This window comes from Doryrhamphus excisus, chromosome 16, assembly GCF_030265055.1.
Source record: "Doryrhamphus excisus isolate RoL2022-K1 chromosome 16, RoL_Dexc_1.0, whole genome shotgun sequence".
Taxonomy (NCBI): Eukaryota; Metazoa; Chordata; class Actinopteri; order Syngnathiformes; family Syngnathidae; genus Doryrhamphus; species Doryrhamphus excisus.
In genome coordinates, this window is record NC_080481.1 from 1,542,827 (window position 1) to 1,565,944 (window position 23,118).

At 41.8% G+C, this 23,118-nt stretch overlaps 1 protein-coding gene across 2 annotated transcripts in view; it reads left to right on the plus strand.

Annotated features, from left to right (window-relative positions):
* Positions 1-14,016, plus strand: part of LOC131104564 (prickle-like protein 2) — a 31,621-nt gene extending 17,605 nt beyond the window's left edge. The window contains exons 2-10 of one of the 2 annotated variants that reach the window (XM_058051878.1): positions 1,903-2,087; positions 5,272-5,385; positions 6,892-7,029; positions 7,109-7,312; positions 7,657-7,843; positions 9,382-9,536; positions 9,612-9,737; positions 9,807-10,425; positions 10,502-14,016. In XM_058051878.1, the coding sequence (XP_057907861.1) occupies positions 1,956-2,087; positions 5,272-5,385; positions 6,892-7,029; positions 7,109-7,312; positions 7,657-7,843; positions 9,382-9,536; positions 9,612-9,737; positions 9,807-10,425; positions 10,502-11,448 (2,622 nt within the window). In that variant the 5' untranslated portion in view covers positions 1,903-1,955 and the 3' untranslated portion in view covers positions 11,449-14,016. Of the gene's footprint in view, positions 1-1,902; positions 2,088-5,271; positions 5,386-6,891; positions 7,030-7,108; positions 7,313-7,656; positions 7,844-9,381; positions 9,537-9,611; positions 10,426-10,501 lie in introns of both variants that reach the window. The other variant, XM_058051877.1, reaches the window with a different exon arrangement.
* Positions 14,017-23,118: the final 9,102 nt, after the last annotated feature.

Sequence of the window (23,118 nt, forward strand, 5' to 3'; positions counted from 1 at the left end):
ATTCAACAAGTCATTATTATTTCCATTAGAAAATAATAAGATTGGATGCAATTATTGAGGTAATTCCCATCCTGAGGTTAGTGTTATAATAGCGTCACAAAAGGTTGAAAATGAAAAATGCACTGATTGGAACTTTCTTTAAAACAATCAAATCGATGTTGGTGTGTTTTTTCATATTTTTCTCTTTAGTCATCCCTCATCAATTAGCTTCTTAATTTCCATTACTGTTTAATGCAAATTTTGCATATCTATCCATGCATCTTCCAAGGTCACGGGTCACGGGGGAAGCAACCCCAGCAGGGTTAGGCCCAGACTTCCCTTTGTGCAGCTCCTCCTGGTGGATCCCAAGGTGTTCCCATGCTAGTCGGGAGACAGTCTCTCCAATATGTCCAACATACCCTGAACACCTCCCCAGGTAGGAGTCCAGGAGGCATCCTAACCAGATCCCCAAGCCACCTCATCTGGCTCCTCTCAATGAGTAGCGGTTCCACTCCGAGTCTCTACCGGTGCTTCTCACCTTGTCTTAAAGGAGACCCCAGACACCCTTGGGAAAAAACTCCTTTTGGCTACTTGTACTTGCAATCTTCACCTTTCAGTCGCTACCGAAAGCATGTGACCATAGGTGGGGGTAGGAACCTAGATCGAGCGGTAAATCGCCGGCCCAGTGGACTCCTAGCATCATTGGCACAACTTGGAGCGTGCCATTACATTCCAGTGGATTCCAATAGGCGCATTGTTTGTGACATTTGGTTTGATAGCTTGATGGACACTTCGTGCTGATAGCTTGATGCGAGAGGCACAACAAAGATTTTAAACATTTGGAATTTTTCTTGCCGCCAAACTCAATTTTTGCCGCCGTTACGGGCCACCACGAGCCAGTTGGGAGGCAGTTTGAGCCACTGCACGCCATTGGGCGCCTTATTGATGACACTAGGCGCCACTGCAAATTGCATGGTCGTGAAGTGGCACCAACCGGCACCGGCTGAGTGGACTCCTAGCATCATTGACGCAACTTGGAGCGTGCCATTACATTCCAGTGGATTCCAATAGGCGGATTGTTTGTGACATTTGGTTTGATAGCTTGATGGACACTTCATGCTTGGATTCCAATAGGTGGATTGTTTGTGACATTTGGTTTGATAGCTTGATGGACACTTCATGCTGATAGCTTGATGCACGAAGCACAACAAAGATTTTAAACATTCTGAATTTTTCTTGCCGCCAAACGCAATTTTTCCCGCCGTTACGGGCCACCACGAGCCACTAGGCGCCACTGCAAATTGCATGGCCGTGAACTGGCACCAACTGGCACTGGCCGAGTGGACTCCTAGCGTCATTGACGCAACTTGGAGCGTGCCATTACATTCCAGTGGATTCCAATAGGCGGATTGTTTGTGACATTTGGTTCCAATTGGTGGACACTTCATGTTGATAGCTTGATGCAAGTGGCACGACGAAGATTAATATAATATATAAATAAATTATAAATTAATTGTTGGCTAAATAGTTGGTATCTCTTACGTGTATTTTTCATACTTCCCAAAATAATATGTATTGCCAGTACTCTCTCCTTATTTGTCAGCCAACCGCTGTATTCATGCCAGGAATCTCAATCTGTCAATTTAATGTAAGAATGCAAAAGGCTTCTTCGTGTTCGCTCAATTTTATTTTTTATTTTTTTTTGCCTGGGCAGCTGTAGAACTGGCAGTGTAACTTGGCGGGCTCCAAAAACATTTTGGTGCACATAATGTTTGCCACTAAAAGCCGTGTGGTCTACACGTTGCCTTACAAATGAGGACAAACACTAAACCGCTGCCATTTATTTTCTTTCTTCCCTTTTCGCTCTCTTGATGCATTTTCTTGTCAACAGGTTTTGTTTGTTTTTTTTCTTTTCTGTGACAGGTGTGCCCGTGTTCTCTGAAGCAGCGTGTGCAGCAGAGCATGTTGTGAACGCCATGTCCCTGGAGATGGAGAAGACCATCACCAAGCTGATGTATGACTTCCAAAGGAACTCCACTTCTGATGACGACTCTGGATGTGCTCTGGAGGAATATGCTTGGGTTCCCCCTGGCCTCAGTCCAGAGCAGGTACACAGCAGTGATGGATGGATGGATCAGTACTAAAACCTTCATACTTTGATACCAAGGTTCATACTGGTACAGATTTTCATAGTAAAATATCAACTTTGTGATAAATTTGGGGGTCAAATTCATTCATTTTCTACCGCTTATCCGCTTATGCTGGAGCCTATCCCAGCTGTCTTTGGGTGAGATACCGGAGTACCCGGAGAAATATTCATGGTGTATATGAATATTGATGGTGTATCATTTGTTTACAATACCTGTTGCTTTGCAAATATGTTGGCATTAGTATCAGTTTTAGTCGTACCTGATATTGTGTCGAAAACTACATTAAATCATAAAAAATATATATTAAAATTACCATGAATTGTACCCTACTTGGCTGCACAGTGGTTGAGTGGTTAGCGTGCAGGACTCACAGCTAGGAGACCTGAGTTCGATTCCACTCTCGGCCATCTCTGTGTGTTTTCTCCGGGTACTCCGGTTTAAATCCCACATTCCAAAAACAAGCTAGGTTAATTGGCCACTCCAAATTGGCCATAGGTATGAATGTGAGTGTGAATGGTTGTTTGTCTATATGTGCCCTGGGATTGGCTGGCCACCAGTCCGGGGTGTACTCACTTCTGGAATAAATTGTGTACATTTTTTTAATAATATGTCTTAATTTCCTTTATATTTAACTTTATATGTTTTACTTTTCACTGTGTGACATTCAAAAATAACAAACCTTTTAAAATGTATATTTGAATGTTATGCTACAATAATGACTGACATAATTATTCTTGTAAAATTGTGTTGTTTTCTTGTTGAATTTCTACAAATTGTTCAATTTTTTGCCTTTTTTATTTTAGTTTTCTTGTTAAATTCTATTTTTACACTGTGCCAAGGGACAAAAAAAAAACCCAAACACGGACCACAAATGGCCCTGAGTCGCACTTTGGACACCCTGTGATTGGCTGGCGACCAGTGTACCTCGCCCGAAGACAGCTGGGATAGGCCCCAGCATCCCCCGCGACCCTCATGAGGCTAAGCGGTAGAAAATGAATGAATGAAAATGAATGAATACTTGTACCAATCCTTGGTCCCAAATGGGACCAGTGTAGCCAAAACTACGAATCCAAGTGTTGCCCAAAGTGTGAAATGCTAACGCTCCCTTGGAAGGAACCAGGGTAATTTTCTCCATGGCAACCCACACCCCATGAAGCTCAAGGTGTGAATAGTTTCACACCTCTGCCAGCGATATAAAACAAAATGTATTAGAGTAGCATATGTCGGAACGTCCCTCCTTAAGCCCAAATATCTGAGACCGTATCCTGCGTCAGATACTTTTTATACAGTGTACTCCATGAGCTAATGCATTTTTGTCGTTGAGCCAGACTGTAGCTAATTGAACGGAATCACTGAAGGGAATTTAATTATTTGGGTGATCTGTGGAATTTTCCCAATAACACTAAGATGGCTCATTAAGTCATCTCCTTCATGGTGCTTTAAGAGTCTTTGGCTGTAGCTGGTGGAGGGGATGGGTGGGGTTGGGGGGTCAGACATGACAAACATTCATTCATTCATTTTGTACCGCTTTTCCTCACGAGGGTCGCAGGGGTGCTGGAGCCTATCCCAGCTGTCTTTGGGCGAGAGGCAGGGTACACCAATCACAGGGCACATATAGACAAACAACCATTCACACTCACATTCATAAAACTTGTTATGAACGCCTCCTATTGCCTTTCAATGTGCAGGGCCCACTGGACTGCGCATCAGAGGCCACAATGTGCGTCACCATGTATACCACCTATTTTAGGAGAGATATATAAATAGGAGAACATTCATTCATTCCTTCATTTTCTACCACTTATTCTCACGAGCCTATCCCAGCTGTCTTCGGGCGAGAGGCGGGGTACACCCTGGACTGGTGGCCAGCCAATCACAGGGCACATATAGACAAACAATCATTCACACTCACATTCATAAAACTTGTTATGAACGCCTCCTATTGCCTTTCAATGTGCAGGGCCCACAGGACTGCGCATCACAATGTGCGTCACCATGTAGACCACCTATTTTAGGAGAGATATATAAATAGGAGAACATTCATTCATTTTCTACCACTTATTCTCACGAGCCTATCCCAGCTGTCTTCGGGCAAGAGGCGGGGTACACCCTGGACTGGTGGCCAGCCAATCACAGGGCACATATAGACAAACAACCATTCACACTCACATTTATTCCTATGGGCAATTTGGAGTTTTGCATGTTTTTGGAATGCGGATGCACGGGGAGAACATGCAAGCTCTACACAGAGATGGCTGAGGGTGGAATTGAACCTGGGTCTCCTAGCTGTGTGTCTTGCATGGTAACCACTCGTCCACCGAGTAGCAGGCGCAGCAGCACCAATTTGTAGCTTGGTAGCGGCTTGATAGGCGGAATCAGTTATTTACTAGACTTAGGGAAGGAACATCAATTGGATCCAGCTCTGACATTAGAATTGTTGTAGCTGATGTGGCAAAATCCACCCCCCCCCCCACACACAAAAAAGTGAAGTTTTCCTTTAATGTATTCTCTGAAAATGAAACCCGTAGGAATAAAAGTAATCTAAATCAACGACCCATCCAATTGAAAATGTGTGTTAATAGGTAGGACAAGTCCTAATTTGGACCTATTTGCAGTTTAAGCTCCTTCTAATTGTACGCATGACCGACTCACTTTATCACTTGCGAAGAAAAGAAGGTGCAGTTTTCATTCATTTTGACATTCAGTAAACAATATGTGAATAAATATCAGTTGTATTTTGATAATCCCTGTAATTGGCTGGAGACCAGTCCAGGATGTACCCACAGCTGGGATATGGTAATGGTAATGGTAATGGTAATGGTTTTATTTCATTTGAACATGCATCAGATTGCAATTGAATGCATCACATAATCAGTTCCCAGTTCCACATGTCCAAAAGGAGTAGGAAGAAGCAAAACTTATTAAATCCTACCCCTCCATCTGGTACTTTTACAATTAGTAACTGCTACATTTGTTCACTTCCTGCTTTCCTAATATAGTTTTTTATTTTTTTTTTTTTTTGTCACGTACCGAAGTAGGAGGTAGACTCAACAGTCGAGAATCACTGATTCATGATAAAAATGTTCCTGTGAAAGAAGATATAAGATAACCAACAGACTGCATGTTGTGTTCTGTGTGTCAGGTACACCAGTATTACAACTCCTTACCTGAAGAGAAGGTCCCATACATGAACAGCCCCGGGGAGAAATACCGCATCAAACAACTGCTTCATCAGCTGCCCCCACATGACAATGAGGTAATGCATTTGGTGTTGGAACAAAAATTTGGTTTACTTTAAAGGGGACCTATTGTGCTTTTTTTTCCACTTTTCTGACATATAAATGTAGTTACAATGTTGTATTCTCGTGTTATATTATAATATAATATATTTGTATATATACAAATTGAAAATGATCAAGAGCTAGAAGGGGACCTATTATGCTTTTTACATTTAAATGTACTACTGGTTATATTAGGGGTCACCAAGGTTTTTTTCTATTGAGAGCTACTTTTACAAATTGGAAATGATCAAGAGCTACTCATTTTTGTAACGTTTATTTTCATATCTTATTTTAAGCCAAACAAAGCCAATATGCTTGTTTTACCAGAACATTTACAAAACGCTGATATCCACAACTCATGTTTTGTATTTCACATTTAGCATCTGTTTTTAGTCTTCTCACATTAACTGAAAATGTGTATGAAAAGAAAAAAATATATAAAATTTTGACAAAAGTTACGCTTATTATGCTTTTTGAATGTATTTAGAATGTCATATTCTCGAGTTAAACGATGCCAAAGTTTCAGATAATAAGGTTTACACATTTGGAAGTGAGTCCTGAAAGAAGTTTAGGATGGCTCAAAATGCTCGGTTTCAAAAGGCGTGGTTATACCGTTCCTTTGTGATGTCACAGAGGGGCGGACTTCCTTATATGGTTCATAGTTAGGAAGCACTTTGGGCGTGCGACCAATAACAGCCGAGTGGGCACGCCCGGAGGCGGGTCGTGGGTGGAATAAATAAAAACAGACTATTTTATCTGGAAGCACAAATGGAAGGAAATACAGCTGGAATAGGTGGAGATTCTGGAAAATCTAAAAAGTTTTCTGAACGGGTTATTGTGTGTAGCTGCTCTACAGGAGACCACAACAAAGGGTCCAAAAAATGAGCATAATAGGTCCACTTTAATACACATTAAAGCCATATCATCGGTGCAGATTCTGGAAAATCTAAAAAGTTTTCTGAACGGGTTATTGTGTGAAGCTGCTCTACAGGAGACCACAACAAAGGGTCCAAAAAATGAGCATAATAGGTCCACTTTCATACACATTAAAGCCATATCATTGGTGCAGATTCTGGAAAATCTAAAACGTTTTCTGAACGGGTTATTGTGTGAAGCTGCTCTATAGAAGACCACAACAAAAGGTCCTAAAATGAGCGTAAAAAGTCCACTTTAATACACATTAAAGCCATATCATTGGTGCAGATTCTGGAAAATCTGAAAAGTTTTCTGAACGTGTTATTGTGTGAAGCTGCTCTATAGGAGACCACAACAAAAGGTCCTAAAATGAGCGTAAAAAGTCCACTTTAATACACATTAAAGCCATATCATTGGTGCAGATTCTGGAAAATCTAAAAAGTTTTCTGAACGGGTTGTTGTGTGTAGCTGCTCTATAGGAGACCACAACATAGGGTCCAAAAAATGAGCGTAAAAAGTCCACTTTAATACACATTAAAGGTTAAATGATTAATTGTGTTGTCTAGGTGCGTTATTGTAACTCCTTGGATGAAGAAGAGAAAAGAGAGCTGAAGCTGTTCAGCAATCAACGTAAGAAAGACAACTTGGGCAGAGGCAATGTTCGTCCCTTCCCACTGACCATCAACGGCGCCATCTGCGATAAGGTAAAGCTGTGAAACGTTTGAAACTAATAAGATTCTTAAAATACTTTTTTAACCGTTTCCTTTCCGCCCTCCCTCGCAGTGTGGTGGTCAGATCAACGGAGGGGATATTGTCGTGTTCGCCGCTCGGGCCGTTCACGGAAAATGGTGGCACCCCAATTGCTTTGTGTGCTGCATCTGCGAGGAAATGTTGGCGGATCTGATCTACTTCTACCAGGAGGGCAAGCTCTACTGTGGACGGCACCATGCTGAGAGACTGAAACCCCGCTGTTGTGCTTGTGATGAGGTGTGCCTCTGTGGGCCTGGAGCCCTTCACTGTTCGGAATGATGGCTGAATGCTCAGATACTTGGAACTGGTTGGAACTGGTCTGGTGTGAAAAGATGTCTCGGTGTTCTTGCCATGTCTGAAAAAAAAGATGTGTTTTTCTGTAGCGTATGTGAGGCAAGCAGGCAAGTCACGACAACAAATTTTCCACAATTGTCACACGGCAGTTTAGGTCACTTGGCTTAAATGGCTAAAATGTGAACAAATCGACAAAACGTTACTGCGACAAAACGACCGATTCTGCATTTCCCTGCCTCCATTTTGCTTTGTTAACCGGCGAATTGAATGTCTTGAATGTCAAACAGATCATCTTTGCTGACGAGTGCACCGAGGCGGAGGGCCGACACTGGCACATGAAGCACTTCTGTTGCTACGAATGTGAGATCGCCCTCGGCGGCCAGCGCTACATCATGAAGGACGGACGTCCGCACTGCTGCAACTGCTTCGAGACCCTTTACGCAGAATACTGTGATGCATGTGGAGAACATATAGGTAAGGAACTTTTTACATCATGTTCTACCAACCACTCACGCAACAGAAAACCTCTGAAAGACATTTATTGCAAGAATGGTTATTAACGACCCGAGCCTGGAATACCACAGCTGTGGGAAGGCGGAGTCAGTGCAGATGTAGATAGCTATTATCATCCCAAACACATTTGGCATCATGTACTATCCAGATATTTGAAAGATAATTACTTCCTCCTTATATAGGGAACTTCTGATCAGGGTTTTATGTCGCTGATACTGATTCCGATAATCCCTGACTGAATACAGAATATCGATACCGATACCAATAATCACATACATGCAGTGTAAATATTTAAATGTACTACTGGCTATTCATTCATTTTCTACCGCTTTTCCTCACGAGGGTCGCGGGGGTGCTGGAGTCTATCCCAGCTGTCTTTGGGCGAGAGGCGGGGTACACCCTGGACGGGTGGCCAGCCAATCACAGGGCACATATAGTAGACAAACAACCATTCACACTCAGCATGTTCGACATGATAGAGTGAAAAAAAGGTTCTCCTCTCATTGTGTGCGGAAGTGGTATATTTTTCATTCATTCATTCATTCATTTTCTACCGCTTTTCCTCACGAGGGTCGCGGGGGTGCTGGAGCCTATCCCAGCTGTCTTTGGGCGAGAGGCGGGGTACACCCTGGACTGGTGGCCAGCCAATCACAGGGCACATATAGACAAACAACCATTCACACTCAGCATGTTCGACATGATAGAGTGAAAAAAAGGTTCTCCTCTCATTGTGTGCGGAAGTGGTATATTTTTCATTCATTCATTCATTCATTTTCTACCGCTTTTCCTCACGAGGGTCGCGGGGGGTGCTGGAGTCTATCCCAGCTGTCTTTGGGCGAGAGGTGGGGTACACCCTAGACGGGTGGCCAGCCAATCACAGGGCACATATAGACAAACAACCATTCACACTGAGCATGTTCGACATGATAGAGTGAAAAAAATGTTCTCCTCTCATTGTGTGCGGAAGTGGTATATTTTTCATTCATTCATTCATTCATTTTCTACCGCTTTTCCTCACGAGGGTCGCGGGGGGTGCTGGAGCCTATCCCAGCTGTCTTTGGGCGAGAGGCGGGGTACACCCTGGACTGGTGGCCAGCCAATCACAGGGCACATATAGACAAACAACCATTCACACTCAGCATGTTCGACATGATAGAGTGAAAAAAAGGTTCTCCTCTCATTGTGTGCGGAAGTGGTATATTTTTCATTCATTCATTCATTCATTTTCTACCGCTTTTCCTCACGAGGGTCGCGGGGGGTGCTGGAGCCTATCCCAGCTGTCTTTGGGCGAGAGGCGGGGTACACCCTGGACGGGTGGCCAGCCAATCACAGGGCACATATAGACAAACAACCATTCACACTCAGCATGTTCGACATGATAGAGTGAAAAAAATGTTCTCCTCTCATTGTGTGCGGAAGTGGTATATTTTTGCCTTTTATAAAAGTGAGAAGAAATAAACTCTAACTTCAATTTTGTCTCCATTGTGTCTTTAATAAAGGCATTGACCAAGGCCAGATGACATATGATGGACAGCACTGGCATGCAACTGAAGAGTGTTTTTGTTGTGCCCATTGCAAACGCTCCTTGCTGGGCCGTCCCTTCCTCCCAAAGCAGGGACAGATCTTCTGCTCACGGTCCTGTAGCACCGGACAGGTAGTCGATCGACTTGAAAAGCCATTTTCAGTTTGCTATCACAACAGTCGCTGATGGTTTTCTCGTTTGAATCAGGATCCGGTTGAGTCAGATTCCTCAGACTCGGCTTTTCAGAGCGCTCGTTCCCGCGAGTCCCGCCACAGCACCAAGATCGGTAAAAAAGAGCGCAGGAAGGCCGAACAGGAACGAAAGACTGCAGAGGTCCGCCAGTCTGCTCCTCCCCCCATGACTGAGCGTTTGTCGGCTGATATTGATCCCCTGTCTGTTCAGATGGATCGTTTAAGTATATCAGCCAGCCAGACCCCCAGCAGGACACCTAACCGCACTCCCAGTCGCACACCCAGCCGCACTCCAAGTCGCGCCCCGAGTCTTAACCAGGTATGGATGAGTCGAGATGACCCCTATGTCCCTGCCGCCTTTGAGGGCCCCCAACGGGAATCTTCTCCCACCCCTCCATCTGTTCATCTTTTGGGTCAGTGCAATGCCAGGCAGGGGTACAATCCCAACGGGAATGTTCACCCTCCAGCTCAGACTTCCGTCAACCCAGGAAAGAGGCCTGATTCCTGGGGGAAAGAACAAGGCAACGCTAAAAGGACCCCGATGGCTGCCCTGAGGGGTCACTCCTTCAATGAAAACTGGATCCACCATAGTCAGGATGAGTTCAGGCCCAACAAGTTACGCACCCAGATGAGCTTCAATGAGATGTCAAGTCAGAACCAAGGATTCTCTGACAAGAGGAGCATAAGCCTGCACGGATTTCAGAGAGACCGGAGGCCCCCGCTCATCAGGAGGAACCCCATCAATGCCATGAGCTTCAACGAACCGCTGACTCCACTGGAGCAGACGCCTCGTGGCTCCATGGACTCCCTCACAGTATCCAATGCTATGGGTAAGTACATTATTCTACGCATTATATCGTTATTTAAAATAGAAAGAAAATTTAACATGTTTTATAATTTGAACAGCAAATTCTCTGGATGGCGTGACCAAGCGTCAGGAGCATCTGTCCAGGTTCTCCATGCCAGACTTGAGCAAGGATTCGGGTGTAAATGTGTCGGAAAAGAGCAACATGGGAACACTTAGCTCTTCAGTCCAGTTCCACAGCACAGAGTCTCTGTCCTCATCTCGTCCCTTTAACAACAACAACATGTACACCCCACACAGAGTGGGCTACCCACTGCAGTACTGGGACGGTCCGCAACCACTTGGTTTAGATGTTAAAATTCACGCTGGTGTGATGGGCAGCTGTGGGAACTTGCGGATGGCTCCCATGAGTGATCGAATGCCCCGCCGACTCATAAACGGGCAGGAAGTTGTTTCCCAGAAACAACCGCCTCAACTGAGACGTCGCAAACACCATCGCGGAAACGGACACAACTGCAGTACGCGCCACCACAAACGTTCCCGTCGTTCCCGCTCCGATAACGCTCTGCACCTGGTTGCCGACCGCCCGACTCAAATGGCGGAACCGTCATACCATCGCGTCCAGGAGGATTACGATCGCTTCCCGTCTAGTCACGCTGCCAGGGAGTTGTTTGGTCAGGATCCATCCGGGTACCGACAGCCGCCCCATCGGCCGTACCCTCGCACCACGTCTGATCTCACTCTACAAAACGCTGGTTGGCAACCGGTAGAAATGGGTGCTCCGTGCTGGGGCGACGGGTACGTGGAAGCGGCGGACCCGTGGTGCTCCAGCTGTTCCTCCTCTTCAGAATCGGAGGAAAACGAGGGCTACTACATGGGTGAACCGATCCCTCGGCCCGTGCAGCTGTGCTACATCAACAACGAAGAGCTACGCCATCGTTACAGCCCCTCGGGTATGGCGGGACATCACGGACCTCTGCACGGACCCATTCATGGCCAGCTGCACGCCCACCAGAGGCGGAAGAGCAAGAACTGCATCATTTCATAAACACAGAAACCAATAGTGGCTAGGGATGGGTAGGAGAGTCAAGAAGAGCCAGGTAAGGAGGCAACAGAAGCATAAGAGAGTGGGAAGGTGAGTGTGATAGTGACGGATAACAGTGTGTAGGGGTGGACGTAAAAAAGAGAGATTAGGCCTATTTTTCCTGCTGTGAGGTTACACAACTCGGGTAGTGTTTGTGTACACCTACACACAATGATCCGACTACAAGAAGAAGAAGCTTGTTTGTCTTGCACAACAGAAAACAGTGTTTACAAAGATGGACACCAACCTGCTGACGGCATCAAGAAAAGTGCTGAAATAGACTACTAAATATTCCTGTGGTCAAGGTAAATAAAAACGATTTTTGTGCGTGTCCGTGCACGTGTTATAATGTTCCGGAGAGATTGAACGACAACTTTCGAGTCAAAGAGGAGCTTCGTTGACGTCAGCCACCCTGACATCAAACTTAATCAGTGTGGACAATCGGGAAGTTGTGTCGGGATAGCGAAAGCTACGCGCTAGATTCCAAGCTGTGTCGTCGTTTGACCTCGGTGGAATCTAAATGCCGCTGGAATGTAGTGTTGGCTCGCTAGCCCCGTTAGCGCCTTGTACAAATAGTCTGTTGAACCTTTTGTGCTTTACATAGCCGACTCTCCATGCTTTACCAAGGACAGAGACCTGGAGCCTCTGCTCCTTGACCATTCAGACCCCAGTAACGTCAGGTATGGTCCCGTTTTCTCTTCTGCAACATGCTTTGTTTTTTTTTTTGAGAGTATCTTAATAGATGAGTGTGATTATAATCCTATCAATATAACATATAATGCAAATTATAATATTGAAATTAAACATAATTCTTATTAAATATATACACAGTGCCTGGCAAATGTCTTGTTGCTTATCCAAGTTGTAGAAACAATAAATAATAACATTTACTTGCTAATTTGGATTCAGAAACGCCTCTTTATAATGCTTATTGGAGCAAAATTAATTTTTTTATAATTCATTGAGTTTTATAATTGAATTAGGACAGATCCGATTGGACACGGTACACCCTGGACTGGTCGCCAGCCAATCGCAAGGTAGTTGGACAAAAATAATTATTTCATTCGTTCATTTTGTACCGCTTATCCTCACAAGGGTCGCAGGGGCGCTGGAGACTATCCCAGCTGTCTTGGAGCAAGCCAGCCAATCACAGGGCACATATAGACAAACAACCATTCACACTCACATTCATACCTATGGACAAATTGGAGTCGCTAATTAACCTAGCATGATTTTGGAATGTGGGAGGAAACCGGAGTACCCGGAGAGAACCCACCCAGGCACATGGAGAACATGCAAACTCTACACAGAGATGGCCGAGGCTGGAATTGAACTCCGGTTTTCTAGCTGTGTGCCCTGAGCGCTAACCACATTCATACCTATGGACAATTTGGAGTCGCTAATTAACCTAGCATGTTTTTGGAATGTGGGAGGAAACCGGAGTACCCGGAGAAAACATGCAAACTCCACACAAAGATGGCCGAGTGTGGAATTGAACTCGGGTCTCCTAGCTGTGAGGCCGCCGTGCAGCTGAGAAGTATTCCATTGTAACTTTTATACATATTCATATAAAATAAAACCGTTAGCATTCCCAATTAATGAGGATAAGCGGCATAGAAAATGGATGGATGGATTATTTTGGTAAAGTGTTCTCGTAATAAATGATAAAAACTTTACTTTGCCATAATAAGAATAATCAATAAGTCTTTCATAATCTATTTCTGAATCCAAACTAGCAACTAAAAGTGACGTTATTTATTATTCCAACAACTTGTACAAGCGACAAGACGTACTGTATGTCAGCCACTGTATAGTAATACACATATTAAAACAAAGGATTTACTATGATGTAAATGTAATGTACATACGGTCTTAAATATCTATATATTTTGTAACTAAAGAATCATTATTTGTATAATACCATGTAGAGATAGGATTCTTGCATGTCATTTGTTGTTGTTGCATACTTACAAAATAAAGTGTACTTCTATGAACAACCCGGAATCGAACATGTGTTTTGACCTTAGACTTGGATTTGAAAAGCGATCCTGCTGCTTTAATTTAAAGTCATTCATAGACATGAGGTTACTTTTAAAGTACAGGAAGGCCATTGCGCTAACCTTCTTATTTTCGCACTGTGACATCGTAATTTTACCACATGCATTACAGACATTATTATCTCTATCTGCCCCCTCATAATAGATAAAGAAGGCAATTTCATTTTTTTTAGTAGTGTGTCATGTCATGTCATAAACCTTGTTATATTCAGACACATTTTTAAGTATATTAGAAGGTGTTTTACCTTGACTTGTGTTGACTATTACCTCAGAAATGTCAATCATCAGCTGTACATTTTAAGCATGGCCAACACGATCCATACTTTTAAATCAAATAAATAGTTCTCATGGGTTTCAGTAACTATTTGTCATACTAGTTTGAATTAATATTTGATGTTATTGTTGCTTCAAACTGTGAGTATAAATGAAAGCAGCAGGAATGATAATATTCCCTGCGCTTCCACCGGAAGAATCCATGCTAGAAAGGGTAGGAGCTTGTGTCCGGTGAGTTAAGAGTCACAGTCGTGAAAAAAAAAAAAAAGAGTCACAGTCGTCTATAAATCTCATCATGATAGCCATGAAGCGAGTGTGGATTCCGTGGCAACGCTGACTAAAATATGAAACCCAGGCGGCCTCGATTACCTCTGCAAGTAACTGTGAAGAAATGAAAAGGAGGCCATCTTGCCTGTCGAGTGGGTGGAAACACACACTCATCCATTACACTGGATTGTGTTGGGGTGCCACATGATATACATTTTTGGGTATTGATGCACCGCCGGTAAATTTTCAATATTGATGAATGAAAATGGTGTTTTTAATCAAATACCATATTGTCATGTATCGTCATCAGAATATTGTTATATTATAATAACATAATAATGTGGGCTAGTCCGCGCCCATAAGAAAAAAGGTAAAAATAAATACATTTGCATCGACATGGTGACCGAAAATCCGACTTCCTCTTATCTTGCATGCATCTACCTCTGGTGCCAGATAATATACATTTTTGTGTATTAATGCACATCCGGTAAATTTTCAATATTGATGAATGAAAATTGTGTTTTTAATCAAATACCATATTGTCATGTATCGTCATCAGAATATTGTTATATTATAATAACATAATAATGTGGGCTAGTCCACGCCCATAAGAAAAAAGGTAAGAATAAATACATTTGCATCGACATGATGACAGAAAATCCGATTTCCTCTTATCTTGCATGCATCTACCTCTGGTGCCAGATAATATACATTTTTGTGTATTGATGCACCTCCGGTAAATTTTCAATATTCATGAATGAAATTTGTGTTTTTAATCAAATACCATATTGTCATGTATCATCATCAGAATATTGTTATATTATAATAACATATTAATGTGGGCTAGTCCGCGCCCATAGGAAAAAAGGTAAGAATAAATACTTTTTTTTTATTTAAAAATAAAATAAAATAAAATAAAGAATAAATACATTTGCATCGACATGACGACAGAAAATCCGACTTCCTCTTATCTTGCATGCATCTACCTCTGGTGCCACATAATATACATTTTTGTGTATTGATGCACCGCCGGTAAATTTTCAATTTTGATGAATGAATGTATCGTCATCAGAATATTGTTATATTATAATAACATAATAATGTGGGCTAGTCGCGCCTATAAGAAAAAAGGTAAGAATAAATACATTTGCATCAACATGGTGACCGAAAATCCGACTTCTTCTTATCTTGAATGCATCTACCTCTGTTACCAGATAATATACATTTTTGTGTATTTATGCAAATCCGGTAAATCTTCAATATTGATGAATGAAAATCATGTTTTTAATCAAATACCATATTGTCATGTATCCTCATCAGAATATTGTTATATTATAATAACATAATAATGTAGGCGAGTCCGCGCCCATAAGAAAAAAGGTAAGAATAAGTACATTTGCATGAACGTGATGACAGAAAATCCGAAAATCTTGAATGCATCTACCTCTTAACTATATGTAAGTGTGTGTGTGTGTGTATGAAAATAACACACTCATCTATCTATACTTGTCTTACGTGCTTCCAATTGAAGGGATCTTTGGCGCCTCTGCAGTATTTGCCGCTTTTGCAACCCCCCCCTCTCTGTGATCTCTCTACCTGCTTTGGTTTACGGCTGCTTTGAGGAACATACAAAGGAAAAAACGGTACAAAACAGTTGGACGGCTTCAATCAGACAGTTGGCTGAAACCGCACAAGAGAGAGGCAATGGTGATGAGCCGCTAATGACTCAAAGATGATGAAAGCGAGGCGCCACATGTCGACTTGCAACAATGCACCAGTGAATTCGGAGCTTGTTTGACGGCACATTTTGTCAAAACATGTCAAAAGGAAAACTGAATCACGGTTAGGATCAAATAAGGGATGGTCTCCCCCCCCCACCAGGCAGGCAGTCGTGGTGTTTAGAACCTTATGCAAACATCCTGTTGACGTAATAGTCATAATAGGTGGGACCTCACAGACCTCTTGGGTATCATTTCATTTTCTACCGCTTTTCCTCACGAGGGTCGCGGGGGTGCTGGAGCCTATCCCAGCTGTCTTCTGGCGAAATATAAAATAAATATAAAATAAAACAATGTTTGCATTAATGATGTGCCGGATACTTGTTATAAAACTCGTTATGAATGCCTCTCATTGCCTTTGAATGCGCAGGGCCCACTGGACTGCGCATCAGAGGACACAATGTGCGTCACCATGTAGACCACCTATTTTAGGAGAGATATATAAATAGGAGAACATTCATTCATTCATTTTCTACCGCTTATTCTCACAAGGGTCGCGGGGGGTGCTGGAGCCTATCCCAGCTGTCTTCTGGCAAAATATAAAATAAATATAAAATAAAACAATGTTTGCATTAATGATGTGCCGGATACTTGTTATAAAACTCGTTATGAATGCCTCTCATTGACTTTCAATGTGCAGGGCCCACTGGACTGCGCATCAGAGGACACAATGTGCGTCACCATGTAGACCACCTATTTTAGGAGAGATATATAAATAGGAGAACATTCATTCATTCATTTTCTACCGCTTATCCTCACAAGCCTATCCCAGCTGTCTTCGGGCGAGAGGCGGGGTACACCCTGGACTGGTGGCCAGCCAATCACAGGGCACATATAGACAAACAACCATTCACACTCACATTCATATCTATAGACAATTTGGAGTCGCTAATTAACCTAGCATGTTTTTGGAATGTGGGAGGAAACCGGAATACCCGGAGAAAACTGGAGAACATGCAAATTCCACACAGAGATGGCCGAGGGTGGAAACAAACCTTTTCTTTTAAATAACCGAACACACAGCCAACATAAAACGACAAAAATAAAATGGCTCTCACCCTGGACACCATTGTCTCGCCTCTAGACGTAACATGTCTGTTCCCATGACAACATGTTTGGGATGTCACCTTTAAAAGGGGACCTATTATGCTTTTTTCCACTTTTTCTGACCTATAAATGTAGTTAGAATTTTGTATCCTCGTGTGAAACGATACCAAAGGTTTGCACATCTGGAAGTGAGCCCTTAAAAGACGTTTAGGATGGATCTGAATGCTCGGTTTCAGATCGTTTTGTGACGATTCATAAAATAAATCTCTGTTTATTATCAATTTTTATGACGCTAAAATTAGAAAGTGGGGTTCGGCAGCTGTCCGGAAGTCCTTGGGAGCGATTTGGAGTGTGACCAGATGGCATGCCTGGGTTTAGGGTTGTGGATGGGCTTAGGGTCACAGGCGATGGTGGGTTTTGGGTTGAGATTGGTGTTTTGGTTAAGGTTACATTAGCGGTTGTGCTTGAGGGTTTGATTTCGAGTCAGGGTTAAGAAAAGAATCGTTCATAAAACATCATGTATTCTCCCAATTAAAAAAATAAACAGGAAATTATTCAGAAAATGAAAGAAATGATTCTCTCTGCAAAGACAGTCAAGGACAGAACCGATCACAAACATCACCAGTCGGCAAATTAATGACATTAATTCACTGCAAGCGTATTTAATTGCCCGCGCTAAGTCAAGTGATGTAAACAGTATTGAGCAGACAACACTGACATGCAAATACGTGAGCTCTGATGGGATTTTTTTATGTTCATGAAATCATTTACACACACATACACAGTACACATATGGCAAAATAATCATAAATACAGCTTATATAACTTATGATCAATCCAGGCTGCACGGTGTAGAAATCCTCCCCCTGAGGACTCTAAGTGGGTTTCGAATAGAGGATAAGGAAATCTTAATGAACCAAATCACAGAATGAGAACCAGATTGTTTATTCCTGACAACAATACCTAATACAAACGTCCGGCCTTATCTGCAGTCCCTGTATGCCTACAAGTAAGCGGGTCTTTGAGAATCAGATTGTTTATTCCTGACAACAATACCTAATACAAACATCCGGGCTTATCTGCAGTCCCTGTATGCCTACAAGTAAACGGGTCTTTGAGAATCAGATTGCTTATTCCTGACAACAATACCTGATACAAACATCCGGCCTTATCTGCAGTCCCTGTATGCCTACAAGTAAGCGGGTCTTTCAGAACCAGATTGTTTATTCCTGACAACAATACCTAATACAAACGTCCAGGCTTATCTGCAGTCCCTGTATGCCTACAAGTAAGCATGTCTTTGAGAATCAGATTGTTTATTCCTGACAACAATACTGAATACAAACATTCGGCCTTATCTGCAGTCCCTGTATGCCTACAAGTAAACGGGTCTTTGAGAATCAGATTGCTTATTCCTGACAACAATACCTAATACAAACGTCCGGGCTTATCTGCAGTCCCTGTATGCCTACAAGTAAACGGGTCTTTGAGAATCAGATTGCTTATTCCTGACAACAATACCTAATACAAACGTCCAGGCTTATCTGCAGTTCCTGTATGCCTACAAGTAAGCGGGTCTTATTACAGCGCAGCTGCAAAAAAAAAGCACCCTTCTTTTCCCTGCTTGGCCTTTTATGCTAGGTTAATTGGCGACTCCAAATTGTCCATAGGTATGAATGTGAGTGTGAATGGTTGTTTGTCTATATGTGCCCTGTGATTGGCTGGCCACCAGTCCAGGGTGTACCCCGCCTCTCTCGCCCGAAGACAGCTGGGATAGGCTCCAGCAACCCCTGCGACCCTCGTGAGGATAAGCGGTAGAAAATGAATGAATGAATGATCAATCCATGTCAATTTCAGACTTAGAAATAATGTACAGATATAAGCCCCACCCATTTGTTGTTAAACCACACCCACTTCCGGTTTATGTGTGAAGAGATACAGATAGTGGTGTACTCACTCATCCGTACTCGGTAGGTCACCAAAGTGCTGACTACAGCATAAAACCAACATTATAAAAACACAATAAAAGCAGTCATTCTTTGGTTCCTCCTCATCTCCTCAGTTTTGACTCCATCGCTGTGGTGATCCATCATCTGCTGCTGTGCTCCTCACCGTGAGTTTGGGGGCAGCCAAGAAATGTCTGCAAAGCTTTAATTTCGGATCGCTGGGCTGCACTAAAGCAACAATGTGGATCTAATGTTCTGTTCTGCTGTACAAAGCCAATCTACTTACTGAAATAACAATCTTAATAGAAATTTGGGGGATATTAAATATTCATGACAGTATGCAAATATAAATGAAGGACCAGAAGAGGGTAGAGATTTTGGGGCTTCTGTGAAATCACATAACATTGGGGCTCATTAACCATTTATGATGATGTTTATTTTGTCAGCACCTGTCAGTTACTTTACCGCAGGGGTCTCAAACACGCGGCCCGCGGGCCAAATGTGGCCCGCAGGACACTAGTTTGAGGCCCCCGCCTTGATATGAAAGTTTAACGTCAGTGCGGCCCGCGCAAGTTTGATATGGATGCTGTATGGTATCATGTACCCAGAAAAAATTATTACGTTTGATTCATGTTCATGTTAAAGGTTAAATAACTGTTAATAGTTATCCTCACTATCCGTGTGGAAGTGGTAAGTTTTTGGCGATTTAAGTTGAAAGGAAATAACTTGAAGGCTACCGTTTTAGGTCGCTAGCTTTCTAGTTTGCGAGTTAGCATGTGTCTCAAGACGCTGCAGTTGCGCAATATGTTGTAAATAAAAAGAGTATAAATGCGACTATAGTCGTGTTTTGTCATGTCTACAGGGCTCTAATCATGCTTTGTTCATTTTAATCTGAAAAAAATCATTTGTCTACCCACCAACTATATGTGCTTTCTTAAGTTTTTATTATTTGCCGTTTTATTATTATTATTATTATATTTATTTATTTATTACTGATTGATTGATTTTCTTTATTCTTGATTTGTTTATTTATTTTTCATCTTATTTTGTGCAGAAAAATAACAATTAAGATATTTGAGAACAGTGGAATGTTTTATCAGAGCTTTTATTGTAGAAAATCGAAACCAAAGCACTGAAAAAGTTTGTATATTTTTCTGTTTTTAATAAATGCGTTTTTTTTTTTTTTTTTTCTCGTTTTTTTGGGGGGGAAAACCTGATGCGGCCCAGTCTTGCCCGGACCCTAGCTTGCCCGGACCCTAGCTCCAAATTGAGTTTGAGACCCCTGCTTTACTGACTGAGCGATCATTACCATTGGACTGGGAATCAGCCTCTACACCCTCCTCCCCCCTCCCACCCCAACCCAAATATTTTCACACAGCAGTCACAAAGAGTGGGGCTTTGCTTTGTGAACATGTCCCTGCTGGAGGTGCAGAATAAAAATAAACATATAGTAGCTGGAAAACAAATATACCTGTTATATATATACTGGGTTTTTTTTCTATGGTTTCTATGGCATCCACCTAATTACAAAAACAAGTATTGATTTAGAATAAAAAGCCAAGCGGAATGTGTTGGTATTTGAGACTGCAGTATCCCCGTGAAACCAAGAGCAGTGGTATTGCTCATTATATATATATATATATATATATATATATATATATATATAGAGCAAGCTCGTCTCTCTTATATACACACAAATCAGCGATGAGTCACCATCATCGCACCATCACTGAGGAACACACATAAAAACCTGTTCCACTGTCACACATACACAAAACACACACCTCCACAGTGCTGCAGTGTGTGCACTTAAAAAGCCCGAGTACAAGAGAAGCCAAGGTTTGAAGTTAAGTACATGGATTATAGCACATCAATGATATGGAGCATACACATACATTATTGTTATTATTGTTATTATTGTTATTAATGACCATTTTATCCAAATCACTGGATTGTTGGCATAATAAATGTATTATGTCGAGAAAAACTTTATTATGTAATACTAGTTTGTTTCTAGATGGAATGTACACCAATGCTGGCTTCTAAATATTTGCAATAATGCCTTACATTGATGGGAACACTAGACCTCAGTTTGCTTACACTGCCACCCAACGGCTAAAGGGTGAATTGCATATAAATGCTGCAAAGTATGCAGTGTACGTATACAACAGGGGTCTCAAACTCTGTTTACTTGGGGGCCACTGGAGCTAGGGTCTGGGTGAGACTGGGCCGCATCAGGTTTTACAAAAAAACCCAAAAAAAACGTATTTATTAAAAACAGAAAAATATACAAATTTTTTACACAAAAATTTAAAAAACTTCGCTTTGGTTCCAATTTTCTACAATAAAAGCTCTGATAAAACATTCCACTGTTCTCAAATATCTTAATTTTTATTTTTCTACACAAAATAAGATGAAAACAAATCAATAAACAAATCAAGAATAAAGAAAATCAATCAATCAGTAATAAATAAATATAATAATAATAATAATAATAAAACGGCAAATAATTAAAATTTAAGAAAGCACATATAGTTGGTGGGTAGACAAATGATTTTTTTCAGATTAAAATGAACAAAGCATTATTAGAGCCCTGTAGACATGACAAAACACGACTATAGTCACATTTATACTCTTTTTATTTACAACATATTGCGCAACTGCAGGGTCTTGAGACACATGCTAACTCGCAAACTAGAGAGCTAGCGACCTAAACGGTAGCCTTCAAGTTATTTCCTTTCAACTTAAATAGCCAAAAACTTACCACTTCCACATGGATAGGGAGGATAACTATTAACAGTTATTTAACTTTTAACATGAATCAAACGTAATAATTTTTTCTGGGTACATGATACCATACAGCATCCATATCAAACTTGCGCGGGCCGCACTAACATTAAACTTTCATATCAAGGCGGGGGCCTCAAACTAGTGTCCTGCGGGTCTCATGTTTGAGACCCCTGGTATACAACATGTCTGATTAGTGGCTTATTAGTGGACACATTGTAACACACAGTATTGAATACATTGATCCATTTTACGTCTGCTGAGTTGTTTACTGTGCAGGTGCGTCTTGTGTATTGCATAATAACAACATGTACTGTACAGTAGTCAATATTACACTCTGTTCTGGGGCTGATGTATTATTCACCTATTTCAACTCTTCTGTTCGTGACACAGTATTTCAAAAATAACACAACTTCCCAAATACATTTGCTTGAAGTTAATAATTATAGCTTTTAGCTATGTTATGTTTCCCCTCCCAAGTGGAACAAAAACTGGTGAAATAAAGGTTCCTAAGAGGGGAAACTAACCTAAACTGCATGTAAATCAAAACTGGGTTCTGTTGACTCTCACACACTCACAAAAAAAGAAAACCAGAACAGAGCAGCAAATGGTCCTTATATACCCGCCCAGCCCTGCTGATTACTCAGACCTTCAGCTGGGGGGGGAGGTTAGGGCACCACAGGTGCTTCCACTTCCACTTCCACTCCTAACGACATTCTAAGGTGATTCTTGTGGGGAAAAAACAAAACTCATAACAGCTATATCAGTAAATAATTATACTAACTACTGACAGAAAGGCGTCAACAATAACCCATTTTGGCAACAAAGGTTGTGTATTTTTAAAATCCACTGTTTGCATTATTTGCAATTACCACTTTAGACGACATATATTTATAACACAATAAAAATGGGATTGAGAATGCTGGAATGAGTCTAAAGTACAGTAAAATGGATCCCAGATGCTGTTTATTTTGAAGGCTTTAACAAACTGCCTGTGGCCTATTGCCTAATTTTGGAATATAATATGTGGAATTACAATTATTCAGTAAGCATTACTTAAAATAAGCTTTGAGTAAAGAGGAAAAGCTAATTCGTGCAACGCAATTTTGTTTGTTGGTTCAAAGCAATTTCAAATTAAGTTGTCATAACTAAGAAAGACGAATGGAAAATGTTGTGTTGATTTTTTTGTTGTGTTGAGGCTAAACATTTATTTTTTGAGTGTAGACAAACAACCATTCACACTCACATTCATACCTATCTATGGACAATTTGGAGTGGCCAATTAACCTAGCATGTTTTTGGAATGTGGGAGGAAACCGGAGTACCCGGAGAAAACCCACGCATGCACGGGGAGAACATGCAAACACAGAGATGGCTGAGGGCGGGATCGAACTCGGGTCTCCTTGCTGTGAGGTCTGCGCGCTAATCACTCAACCGCACACATACATGAATAGAAATATATTGTTTGTAAATTAATAC